The 13,367-nt window shown below is 52.8% G+C and overlaps 1 protein-coding gene across 4 annotated transcripts in view; it reads right to left on the reverse strand.

Annotated features, from left to right (window-relative positions):
* Nucleotides 1–12,707, reverse strand: part of ODF2 (outer dense fiber of sperm tails 2) — a 34,694-nt gene extending 21,987 nt beyond the window's left edge. The window contains exons 1-8 of one of the 4 annotated variants that reach the window (XM_046022332.1): nt 12,529–12,629; nt 11,209–11,443; nt 9,788–9,878; nt 8,803–8,919; nt 8,394–8,519; nt 2,396–2,566; nt 1,368–1,528; nt 527–656 (exon numbers count right to left, since the gene is read on the reverse strand). In XM_046022332.1, coding sequence (XP_045878288.1) covers nt 527–656; nt 1,368–1,528; nt 2,396–2,566; nt 8,394–8,519; nt 8,803–8,919; nt 9,788–9,878; nt 11,209–11,240 — 828 coding nt within the window. In that variant the 5' untranslated portion in view covers nt 11,241–11,443; nt 12,529–12,629. Of the gene's footprint in view, nt 1–526; nt 657–1,367; nt 1,529–2,395; nt 2,567–8,393; nt 8,520–8,802; nt 8,957–9,787; nt 9,879–11,208; nt 11,444–12,528 lie in introns of all 4 variants that reach the window. The other 3 variants (XM_046022331.1, XM_046022330.1, XM_046022333.1) reach the window with 3 other exon arrangements.
* Nucleotides 12,708–13,367: the final 660 nt, after the last annotated feature.

Genomic DNA, 13,367 nt, shown 5'->3' on the forward strand with positions numbered 1-13,367 from the left:
AGGTGCGGGTGCCAGGAAGTCCAAGGAGAAAGCCCCAGGTTGTGTCCAGGGCCGCAGGTGGGGTGGTGGTGGTTCGCGGGCAGGCTTCCCAGAGGAGACGGACCCGGAAGGATGGGGGCAGGAGCTGAGTCGGCTGAGAGCAACAAGTGGGGAGAAGGGCTGGGGAGCTGAGGGTGGGCAAATGCAGTCAGGGCAGGCTTCCTGGAGGAAGTGGAGGAGGAAGACACCTGGTGGCCGATACTTGCAGGAATCAAACTGTGGCTGACACTTGCAGGAATCAGACTTATGCCTTGACTCACTGTGATCCCAGGAGACCCATGACGAGGTCTCCTCAGAGACCCTGGCCACCAGAGGTCATCCTCAAGGATCAGGCCCCGGAAGTGAGAGTGGGGGTGGGGGCTGAGGAGTCAAGTGTGTCCTCCCCTGGCCTGCAGATGTCATAAAGTCAGCCTGATGACTGCGTAAAGACCCCTCCCCAGCTTGCAACTTGCCCGCCTCTGGGTCCAGTCCCCTGCCTGCCACCCACCGTCTTCAGCTTCCCGATAGTGTCCTTCAAGGCCATGACTTGCTTGGCAGCAGCGGCCCCGTCCATTTCAGCTTCTACCAGCTTGGACATGAGGCACTCCTTCTCCTGCTGGAGGTGTTTCTTCTGAAGCCTGGGGCCAGAAAGAATTAGTGCTCTGTGAGCCCTCCTAGGCCCCTGCCCGCCCAGAGCTCTGAGGCTCGCCTCACAATGCTCTGCGAGGCTCATCTCCTGGTCAGGGAACAATGGGGGAGGGGGGAGAGGGCTCCTGGAAGGCCACCTGGGCACCAGAGCAGCCATCCGTGGCCCTGCTCTCCTCTCAGCCACTAGCATCACCCTGGTCCCCAGCCACCGCCACAGCCTCGTAAGCCCGAGGTTACGTCCCATCTGCTCTTCAGCCCGGAGCCACGGCTGTCCCCCCCACTCTCCCGGCTTTGGAAACCCTTCCGTGGCTCCTCGATGCAAACTCCCTAGAGCCATTGCTGAGAATGGCCCCTGCCAACCTGCACGGCACGCCGTGCCCTCTGCCCACCCCTCTCCTCACCGTGGCCTGCTTTCCATTTCCCAATCGCCAATTCCCACCTTGGGGCTTTTCACTCGAGACCCCACATGCTTTCTTCCCCAGCACCTACTGCCTGTCTCCTGACCCTCCTGCAGGGCTCTCCTTAAATGTCACTGGTTCCAGAAAGACTGCCCTGCCCCCACGGCACCCTATGGGGTCCTTGTCCTCACAGCGTGAACCACTGAATCGCTGGCTTGTGAAGCCTGGGCGACACTGTGACCCGGGGCCGGTGCCTGGGGTGGCCGGGCGGGCAGAACGTACTCCGGGGCAGGGCCACCTTACATGGTGAAGTCCTTCTCCTCCTTGATGCGCTCGATGTTGTGCCTCAGCACCGTGTTCTCGTGCTCGGTCTCGGCCAGCTCGTGGGCCACCTCCTCCAGCTCCTCCTTTCGCTCCTCCAGGAACCTCTTGGCCATCTGGCGCTCACCCTTCTGCATCTTGACCTGTGCGGGAGCACGCAGGCAGGGGCCTCTGAGGGGAGGCTTCTCTGCCGCCACATTGCTAGGCCTGTGGCTTTGGACCAGTTAAGGGCACCTCCGACTGACAGACATATGGGCACTTAGGTCCGTCCTGTGGGGCGCAATCTCGGCTGATCTCGGTGAACACTGTTCATCTCACTGTCACTGAGAAAGACCAAGTACAGAGAGCCCGAGTGGCGGACGTGCTGGCTGGGGACCGAGCCAGGATACACACCGCGGTTCGGCTGGCACACCACAGGGAGGATGTCACAAAAAGACCCCGCGCTCTGCGGGCTTTGGAGAAAGGGCGGTTGCCAGGCAGCCGGCCCGGGGTTCTCCAGGTGGGCCCGTGAGCCCCGAATGCAGGGCGGGGGACTGGAGACACAGGCCACGCCAGCTGTCAAGAAGTGGGTCCCCTGACTTGATCCCGCCCCAAGACACGGCCCACCAACTGAGGCCAAACTTCCTTGGCCTCTTTGGGGGCTCTGACCTCTTTCTAAACTGTTGTGTAGAATAGGAAACACAGGTCCCAGTGTCCCAGTCATGTCGCCTCCAAAACGGGGACGATACCACCACAGGCTTCATCTATGGCGGTGACAAGTCAACCCAGGGGCATCCATACAGAGGCCCTGGATGGGGTCAGAGCCAGGCTCTGGGCTAAGTGCTCGATGCAGAGGGGGCCCAGGTTGCCCGGGCTACCTCCTCAGAGGCATGTGGAACCCCGGGCAGCCTGCTGAGAAGGGCGGGAGGCCCGCAGGCGGACAGCCGGAAGGAAGCCGTCCACCAGGAACGGACCTGGGCGGTCTGTCACATCCTCAGGGCGCGAGCTATTCCGGCCCCCACCCCCCTCACCTCAGACTTGAGACAACCAACCGCGTTCATTAGACTGTCAATCTTCTTATCATAACGGTTCATTTTACAGTGACCCGAGTCGTCATCTTCCGTAGAGAGGTCACTCAACCGCATCACCGAGACCAGCTTTTCTGAAGATGGTGGCGTGATCTCCAGACAATGAGGTGGATTCTGATGCAGAGGAGGGAGAGACACGTGAACTCATAAGGCGAGGCCGCAAGCACGGGTTCCAGCGCACCTGCTTGTCCACTGGAGGCCGGAAGAGCTAAACCGCTGAGGGCCCGGCCACAGGGACCCCGGGACGAACAGCGCACCGGGCCCTCTCGATGGAACGTTACCTACCCGTGTTCACATGAGGTTTCTGAAGATTCTCCACCAAGAAATAAACCCGTGTTACAATGTCAAGTTTAAGATAAAGGGTAGAACAGTACGGGCAAAAATAGTAATAACACCCCAAGTTGGCCAAAGTTTGGGGCAATAGATGTTTTCATATACCTAGGGGAAAAGGGAAATTAGTCACGTCTTTTTTTTTTTTTTTTAGAACTTTGACATCCTTTTTTTTTTTAAAGATTTTATTTATTTATTTGACAGTCAAATATAAAGTCAATGTAAAGTAGAGAAGCAGGCAGAGAGAGAGGACGAAGCAGGCTCCCTGCAGAGCAGAGAGCCCGATGTGGGGCTCGATCCCAAGACTCTGGGATCATGACCTGAGCCGAAGGCAGAGGCTTTAACCCACTGAGCCACCCAGGCGCCCCAGTCACGAGGCTTTTTTAATGAATGTGAATGCGTGACAGTGGCGAGTTGCGAGTAACCCACGTCTGCTATGAAAGGTATTTTAGGGACAAGTGGGTAAATTTGAAATACGACAGTATGTGATAAATTTGATAAATGATAATAAGAAATAAAGTTTTTAGGACTAATCAGTGTTACTTTAGTTGCAGAGAAAAATAGTATTAGAAATGCATACTGAATAGAGGTCAAAAGGTATGACGTCTGAAAAACATTTATTTAAAGGCATCAACATAAAAATGTATTTTTTAAATCAAATGCATGTGCCCCTCTGAAAAGTTTATGTAAAGCTACATAATCGTTTGCTTGTAAGACTCCAGAGAGAAAGATATTATAATCTGGGAGCCAGGGTTTCCATGGGTTTTTGCTATGTTGAACTTGACCCTCTCAGTCTATAAGTTTATTCCGTTGCATTAAGTAATTGTTATTTCTCACTTTTTTGACAGTTCTGTGCTCCTCTTAAGCTGACAGGGCCACCCTCCTGGGCCAGTTTCCAGGGGAAGAGGAATGAAAGGAATATTCAGTCAGAGAGTAACTCTTGTGCCGAACAAGTAGGACTTACAGGGTATAAAGTTAAAACTGCATGTGCCCTTTGTCCCGGCAATTCTGCTTTGAGGGACTTAGCAAACATTTTTATGGATGTGAATCAATATTTAAAATCAAGGCAAGAAAAAAATAGAATAAAATAAAATCAAGGCAAGGATAGAGACGAATGTAGGACCAGATAATATTAGTTAAATACATCACAGTACAAATATACACACAACGGAATACTACCTTAAAAAATAACGCGCAGTGCGCCTGGGTGGCTCAGTCGTTAAGCCTCTGCCTTTGGCTCAGGTCATGATCCCAGGGTCCTGGGATCGAGGCCCACATCAGGCTCTCTGCTCAGCGGAAGTCTGCTTCTCCCTCTCCCACTCCCCCTGCTTATGTTCCCTCTCTCTCTGTCTCTCTCTCTGTCAAATAAATAAAATCTTAAAAAAAAAAGTTAAAAAAAAAAGTGCAATGTAAATATAGTAAAAAATACGTTTAAAAAGAATATAGTGAAGGGGCGCCTGGGTGGCTCAGTGGATTAAGCCGCTGCCTTCGGCTCGGGTCATGATCTCAGGGTCCTGGGATCGAGCCCCACATCGGGCTCTCTGCTCCGTGGGGAGCCTGCTTCCTCCTCTCTCTCTGCCTGCCTCTCTGCCTACTTGTGATCTCTCTCTGTCAAATAAATAAATAAAATCTTTAAAAAAAAAAAAAAAGAATATAGTGAAAAATAAAAAAAGAATACAATGATAAGTATGGTCCCATTGTTAACGAAAATCAAAACAAGCAGTCTCTTCATAAGAAGAGATCAGGTAGGCTTCTACCGAGAAGTTCCAGAGGTCTTTTCAGAGTGGTGGGATGACAGGTGTTTTTTACTTTCTTCCTTGTGTTGGTTCGGATTTTCTAGTTTTTCAACAGCGACCATGCATTGCTTTTTTAAGACAAAAAGGTTGCCATATTTAAAAGTGGACAAGAGAACATTATATAGTATGATTGCAATGATATTTTAAAACCCAAAACTATGCACAGGAAAAAGTGTGACAGTAAATATACCAAAATGTGAGCAGTTTCAGGAGGGTGGTTCCCCGGGGGGTGGTGATGACAGCTTTAGGACCAAAGAGGAGCTTCTGGGGATGCTGGTGGTGATGCGGTTTCTTAAGTGGGGAAGCAGTTACACAGTATATTCAGTTCATAAAAATTTATCAGTCAAGCAATACACTTCTGATGTGTGTACTTTTTCCTACACGTTTCACACAAAGCTTTTAAAACTTAATAGCAGCCACATCAGTGTAGTAAGATTACAGGTGATGGTCTGTTTATCTGTATTTTCAACTTCCCGTAACAAAAAATAAATGACTTTCACTAACAGAGTAGAGGAAAAAAACCCAGACCTCCTTTCTCTCAAAGTTGATCAATCTATACCAGAAGGGGTTTTTAAAAAATCAAACAAGAGGGGTGCCTGGGTGGCTCAGTGGGTTAAGCCTCTGCCTTCGGCTCAGGTCATGATCTCAGGGTCCTGGGATCGAGCCCCACATCCGGCTCTCTGCTCAGTAGGGAGCCTGCTTCCCCCTGCCCTCTCTACTTGTGATCTCTGTCTGTTAAATAAATGAAATCTTAAAAAAAAACCAATCACTTAAGAATCCCCACATGTACATAGCAGCTTCCAAGGTCCATTGCCAGCTCATCCCATACTTCCTCCTCATAGGGTCTCTTTCTCCCTGGTCCACAATGGAAAGGGTCAGGCTAGGTCTTCACAGACACAAAGAGCACCAACTGGGAAGGGGAAAGGTACTGGCTCAAGAGGGCAGCATGAAATACAGCTACTATTTGATAGACAAGTCACCTCTCCCGGCTCCGCCATTCCTAGGATTCTGCGGCCAGAGGACTGAAAGCAGACACTGAGCTTTCCAGGGGGGACCATAGCTCCTAGCAACCCTGGTCAACAGGGATGTCAATTTCCACGTTGGCAGATCGTCCATGTATACTTCAGAACTACCAAGTCTTTTCAGTTTTTTAAGAAGTATTTTTTTAATATACATATTTTTAAATTTTATGTAATCTCCACCCCTAATGTGGGGCTTGAACTCAAGACCCCAAGATCGAGAGTCACATGCTCCACTGACTGAGCCGGCCAGGTGCTCCTAAAAGCACTTTTAATTATAAAATAGAGTATGCCTGTTATAATGACATTCAAGCAGACCATAAAAAAATAAAGCCCTCCCACCCCAGAGGTAATCACTGCTTACGACTTGCTGTATATCTTTCCAGAAAATGTTATACATATACAAACACATGCATATACACATGGATACAGATGTCCTCTTTTTTTCTCTTTCTTTCTTTCTTTTTCTCTCTTTCTTTCTTCCTTTCTTTTAAATAGGCTCCATGCCCAATGTGGGGCTCAAACTCACGACTCCAAGATTAAAAGCTGTGTGCTCTGTGGACTAAGCCAGCTAGGTGCCCCACACATGCTCTTTTTTGCACAAATAGGGACAAACTCTACATGCTCTGTGGCTCCACGCTTCGTTATCATTTATAAATATCTACCCCCATCTTTGGATTCTACAGATATAGAATGCATGGGTGTTCATAATTTAACCAATACCCTCCTGATAGACATTCAGGTAGCTTGGATTTTTTTTTTTCTCTTAAAAACATCTTGAGGGGCGCCTGGGTGGCTCAGTGGGTTAAAGCCTCTGCCTTTCGCTCAGGTCATGATCCCAGGGTCCTAGGATCGAGCCCCGCATCGAGCTCTCTGCTTGGCAGGGAGCCTGCTTCCTCCTCTCTCTCTCTCTGCCTGCCTCTCTCCCTACTTGTGATCTCTATCTGTCAAATAAATAAATAAAATCTTAAAAAAAAAAAACAAAAACAACACATCTTGATACGCCATACCTGTACTCCCTTGTGATTTCTTAAGGATAAACTTGTAAGTATAAAACTACAGAATCAATTCCTAGATATAAAACTACAGCATCTCTGGGATGCCTGTCTGGTTCAGTCGGTGGAATGTGCAAATCTTGATCTCGGGGTTATGTGCTCAAGCCCCAAACGGGGTGTAGAGATGGCTTAAAAATTTAAATATCTGGAAAAAAATTTTTCAGAACTGAAATTATAACATCAGTGTTTCGATAAATGCTCCACAACTGTTAAATGGTCTTCACAACCTCTCAAAATGGTCTAAAAAGGTTTGCTGCTTTCTCATATGCCTGTCAACATGAGATTACCAGTTAGCTTTTTAACTATGTGCCATTCAGCAAAAATGAGAGCTTGTGTTTTTAACATATAGTTGGTCGTTTATAGTTCACTGATCATTAGTGAGGTACATGTAGCAAAAAATAGAAGACAGCATTTTAATTCCAATCTTATATAAGTATATGCATATGTATGTGTGTGTGTGTGTGTGTGTGTATATACACAGATATGTATACACACACAGATATACACATACATACACACTGTCAGAACACTTTTCATATACATCTTCGAATACCCCTTACTCCCTTTGTCTCTTAGGGAAAACTGGTAAATCAGGTAGTCACACCCGTGAAGGAGGACTTCAGCGTAATTACTTTTATTTTTTATTTCTAATTTTAAAGGTAATCAACTATCGGCAAAAGACTGAATGTTTCAAAATGGGCCAGGCGCCATCATCATCTCAAAGCAGTCTCAGGTCCTTTTCACTGTCCCTGAATAGTGAGATCTTTGTCTAAAATGCAGCCACAAGGTCTTGCCTCATCCCTGAGGTTTTCCATTGCAATTGACTGGAATGTAAGCCTAAGGAGGGGTGTACATGGGAGTCCCCGCTGTCACACCAGGGCCCCGCCGCTTGGGCTGGCCCAAGTCCCAAGAAACATAATATTACAAGAATTGCGGCATGGATGGATACACAAGCAAAACATGCTGAGGCGTGGCTAAAAAAAAAGGGGGGGACAGTAATTCTCTTGGCACCTTGATGACTGATATGGAAGGCAATTATTCCCCCAGGAGATTGTTCCAAAAGTGTTTTTGTGGTTTGTTTTTTTTTTTAAGACTTTATTTATTTATTTGACAGACAAGAGATTATAAGTAGGCAGAGAGGCAGACAGGGAAAGGGAGAAGCAGGCTCCCTGCTGAGCAGAGAGCCTGATGCAGGGCTCAATCCCAGGACCCTGAGATCATGACCTGAGCCGAAGGCAAAAGCTTAACCCACTGAGCCACCCAGGCACCTCTCAAAAGTGGTTTTGATGACATCCGTGGAATACACGCATAATCTCTTGTGGGGACTACCTCGAAAGATGGGGTGCTTTCTTAAACACGCACCCGGTGTATATTTTTTTGGTCACGCTTCAGCTGCTATTACGGTTATGTGGGGAAAGACACGTGGCTCCGCACATACAGAGAGGCCGACGGTGCACCTTCTAGAATGAGATCTCCCTCAGCCCTGAGCTCGGCCACTGTCTCTGGGACTTCATCTCTCTGTGAACCTTGGTTTCCTCATCTGTCCGTGGGGAGGGCAACACCTACCCCCCTGGCAGTGGTGTTAAGGGTTCAAGAACATTCGCGTACTTTCAGGGGTTAGCCAGGCGCTCGGTACTGGGACATTTCTAAGAGCGACGGCAGACCCTGAATCATACCGAGTTTGAGGCCTGCTAGAACCTGACCAGTCCGAGAAGAAAAGCCTGAACAAGAATAAGCCTACCTCCCACTTGCATCCCACATGCCGGGCGGATGACTTTCCAGGGGGCATCCAAGGTACCTTGGTTTTCACCCGGACACTCCGCCGCACATTCACGGTGTCCCCTTTCATTCCGCGCTTATGAGATTTCTGTGGAAAGGGACAAACCCAGGGTCACTCCCCCACACAGCTGGCCGTGGCCTCACTCTGGAGGTGTCCACTTCCAACTCTGCAGGGGCGCCTCTTCTGACTAAGGCTACCGCCGCCATTCCTGGGTGACAGCGCCGCCTACCTTCCTGGCCAGGCAGCTGGCCTCTGAAAGCAAGTGCATTTGTCGCCCAAACCTTTGTGGCGTTGGACGCCTGAGGAGGCTGTGCTGGGAGGGGTCGCCCTGCTCCACAGCCTTCGCCTCGCCCGACTGGCATGCTCCTACCTGGCTGCCGGTTGCTGATGGTTTCGGGAGTTTTTTTATGTGGACGTGGACAGGAGTGTTCTCATCCACGTGGACATGTAAGGGGGGGGTTGAAGAGCGGTCCTTCATGGTTCGCTTCTGGCAGGCGGGGGAGGACAACACAAAAAAGGCTGATCTGTGGATGAGTAAACTAGCATAAAAAACCGAGCTCACGGCCTCTGGGGGCCACTGAAAGCCTAGCCACCAAGCGAGCAGGACAGCTACCAACTACTGGCATGCAGGCAGGAACCAAGGCAGTCGTGCCGTTCAGCAGACTCCCGCAGAGATCCCGGCCACAGACCACCTGGGAGATCGGGGTCCGCTCGAGAGACGGGTCTGCAAGACCCGAGGGGCCACCCAAGAGCGCGAACCCAGGGCCCAGGGTCCTCAGAGCGGAGTCTCCTTCCGAGCCTGCTGAAGGCAGAGCTCCTTGGTTGACTTAGCATAGCGCAGCTGGAAAGCAGGCCCGGGATCTGATCTGGGCATATGGACATTAGCACAGAAGACACACGCACTGTTAAGAGTACACAATGAATCAGGCAGCAGGCAGCGTGAAAGATGAGGGAAATGAAAAGCTGAAGGAAATGCTGAGATGAGAAGGTTGGATGGATTCGGAAGAGAACCCGAGCAGGGCGGGACCCCCAGCCACACACACCCCCAGCCCCCCAACCTGCAACCTCCCCTTCCCCATTCTCTTCCTTTTTTTAGAAAATGTGTTCTCGGGACTTCTGGAATTTGGAAGGATTAGGTTAAGACAACCTCCTCACACCAGCAGTTTTACCACAGGCCAAAACCCCAAAACTAAAACCAAACCCCCAGTCAATCAGCAGGATATGCAGGAAAGCCTCTAGCAGAGCCCTGGGCCACGGTGGCGGCAGCGGGTAAAGGCAGCTCCTGGAAAAGGCATGCCGAAGTGTTTCTGGTGGTGCCGCAGACCGGAGGGCTGCTCCGTGGGCACGTCACCTACCGTTACAGTCACACTGGGTGCGCCACAAGGTGTCCTCAGGACCTTTTTCTGCGTGAGACTTGTTACTCCGTTCTTCCCACACGATGGAAACCTGCACCCAGGCACAAGAACCAGATGGTAAGCAGAAAGCCAGGGCTCTTCTGTCTCTTGGATCTCCCAAAATGACACGCGAGTTCACGGCTAGGAGCGCCAGTCTGGAATCACTTGGCTCCCTTTACACAACCACCGAGCACACATGGTGTGCCCGGCAGGGGGATGGAAACGGGGTGATGGGCTTTTGCAGGGCTGGCCTTTTAACCTCTGCCGTCGCATCACACGTATTGTGACCTTTTGCTGGAAAGCCCCAGCTGTCATCCTGTCGGGTGGCAAAAAGCAGGGAGCACAGGAGCACCAGGCAGGATACTAGTGTGGCCAAGGGTGAAAGTGCCCAGGACTGTGCCCAGAGCAGAGGTGACCTGGGAGAAATGTTCTGGGAATGACAGAGAGCAGGCCCAGCAGCAAAATGCCTGTGGCTCAAATTCATAAAATTAACAGTCACATATTTAAGTAAGCTGATGCAAAGTTCCTATGTCCCCAAATATTCTACTTGCTACCTTTTAAAATCCGAAGCAGGATTTTTTTTTTTTTTTTGCAGAGGTTTTTGTTTGTTTGTTTGTTTTTAATAGTATGTGCAATTTGTCATGTTCATACATAAACAACCCTATCACCAGATCTGCAAATACAGCAAAAGTTTCATCTCCAGTATTTGGCAGCAGAGTGTCCAAGAATTCCACGATGGAAAGGGACTAGGAAAATTCATTTGATCCATCCCACTACCTCCTCACTGCCTTCAAATAGGACTTCCGCCCTCCCCACAAATACTCAGGGGAGAATACCACCACCTAAAAATGCAGCAGGAAAATGCTCAAGCACTTGAGCTCGTAACCTGCTCTATGTGTCACACCTTAATGAAAAAGAAGAAAATATTTATTGTGCCCTATTTATCATTTAGGTGAGTAATACCAAATCTGAGTAGACAGATTTTTTCCCCCCTCCTCACTTAAAAGCCACTGTTTGGGAAATCTGTCTCCCGCTGCCGGCTTGCCATCAAATCACCTGGACCACATCAACACCTTGTTACCTGCCTACATCATTGTTATTTACATGTAACTTCCTTTCAAAACGGACGTGTGCCTAGTACGCCATGAAGACAACGGTGGCCCTGTTTGTTACCAGGAACTGGGGCACCTGGGGAGGGAGGGAGGGAGGGCAAGGAGGAGGCAGAGCTGGGATTGCAAGTGAGCACTTTTTTCCTCTTGGTCCACACTTTCAATACACAGAACAGGGAAGCTGAAAAGAGAAGCCTCCAGAGAGCCTGGCCTGGGGGCCCCTGACCACCTTTCCCTGCCCTTCTGCGGAGGCGCGCCCCACGATGGCAGTACCTGGGGGAGCCGCCTGAAGATGAGGCAGACATGGCTAGGCATCAAAGCCGCAAAGGCGGGCAATTGGGTCAGCAGGCTGTGCTCAGGGGGACCCAGAGGGGCTTGTCAGTGAGAATCTCAGGGGCCCGGCATCAAACGTCCTCTCTGAGGGGAGGAGGGTGGAAGCCTTAGGGGTGGCAGTTGGATGAAAACTTGGGAGGCGCTCCTCTACTGTCCAAGTCGCACAGCAACTGTCCTGCCAAAGTGGGGGGAGATAGGAGAGGCTGAGCGACCTGCGGGGCATCGGATGGGCGGCCGGTAGGTGGTTGGGGGGCGCGGAGGGAGCTTCCTTCCCCAGGGAGGGACGGGGAACGGAACTTCAAGGACAAGGACCACCACGCCCAGGCCCCACCGGGAGAGAAGGTGGGCGGGCCACCGGAGGGAAAACCTGAGGCGCCGGCTGGCGTGCGTAGAGGGCGGGCGGGCACCGCTTGGCCCCCAAGTGGGCCCAAAGGGCCGAAACCCGCCGAGGGAGCTGGAGGGATACTCGGGGCGGGGTCAGGGCAACTGTCTCCTAGGAGAAGGGGCGTTCCCGGGAGAATAGAAACCCAGAGAGGACCAATAGTATTTGAAGGCGGGAGAGGCGGCGGCTGCAGGGGAAAGGTGCGCGCGGCCTCAAGTGGGTACCCCCGACAGCGGAGGGAAAATCCTCCCAAGCGCAGCAGCCAGGGGTCACTGGGATGTAGTATCCGAGTTAGAGCGGGTCAGACGTCGGGTGGTGCAGGGAGCGGGGCGAAACCCCCGGTGAGGCCCCCTGGACAGGTGATCCCACTCCCGCGGGGTCGGGAGGCCGGGAGGCGGCCGCCGGGGGACAGCGCTGCCCGCGGGGAGAGAGAGGTGGCCGGGGCGACGCCCACCGGCAGGCAGGGGGCGCGGAGCCTGTCTCCGTCCGCGGAGAAGGGGAACGTCCACCCACCAGCGGGCAGGAGGGGACCAGTTTCTGCCCATAGAGAGAAGGGTGAAGCCCTGCCGGAGGGCGGCGGAGGAGGGAGCAGAGTCCTGCCGGAGGCCAGGTCAGGAGGGAGGCTGCGGGCCCGCCCGTTAGCGGGAGGAGAAGAAGGCCCGCGCCTGGGGGGGGGGGGGGGCGGGGGCCACATTCTGACGAGCCGGACCGAGCGCGCCAGGGGGCTGGAGGCGGGGGCGGCCGCGGGGGGTGGGGGGCGGGGGGCGACGGGGGCTGGCCACCCCGGTGGGGGCCATGCTGCCCGTGGGGACCCGGCCCGGCGATGGCCGCGGAGCGTCCCGGAGCGCCCGGGGTCCCGCCCGCCGGCGACCTCTCACCAGGAGCGACACGGCTGCGCCCAGAAACGTCTCCTTATGAAGTCGTTGAAGTCGGAGGCCAGGGCCGTGCCATGGAGACGCCGCGGCGGATGCAGTCCGGCTCCCGCGGCGGCTCCTCCCCGCTTCCGCCTCCTTTTCCGACACCCGGTCGGCAGCTCGCCCATTGGCCAGTTCAAACCCCCCCGGGAGCCTCTCGGGTTTCGCCATTTAGGCCCAGCCCCCGGCGTCACAGAGATGCCCCGCCCCGCCCGAAGCTCCGCCCACGTCCTGGCCACGAGTCCCGTCGCCGTGGAGACGCGCGACGCCACTAGCGGACCTTGCCTGGGCTTGCCCGCCGTTCAAGGCCCGGCTGACCCTCCGCCATTTTTACCCAGTCTCGGTCCTCCTCGAGTCCCCTGACTCCAAGGAGCTCTAAAACTCTACCCCGGACCCTTTGATACGTGTTAGGGAACCGGGTTCAGAAAGGGGACACAGAACACGTTTGTGGCCGGAGCTACGCGCTGCTTCTGGAAATCCAGCCCTGTCAGTACTCCGCTGTTGGTGCACACCATCAACGCTCCCCCTCTCCCACCGCGCCTCCTCCGTCCCTGTCCAGACACGAGGAAGGGGCCGCGTTCCCCGGGCCCCTCGCCGCCCTCCTGCACACTGGGTGGTGCTGTGTGTACGGACCTACTTCGATGAGGTTCTCGCTGAGCCGCCATCTTCTCCACTATGCCCACTCTCGACCAATCAAGGGGGGTCGTCACGTGGCTCACCGCGCCGCCATGGATTCTGGGAGACTTTGACCTCCTGAGGCCAAGCAGGCCCCAGCCCCTCCACACCCTCACGGCCAGGACTTT

The sequence above is a fragment of the Meles meles genome, chromosome 11 (assembly GCF_922984935.1).
Source record: "Meles meles chromosome 11, mMelMel3.1 paternal haplotype, whole genome shotgun sequence".
Taxonomy (NCBI): Eukaryota; Metazoa; Chordata; class Mammalia; order Carnivora; family Mustelidae; genus Meles; species Meles meles.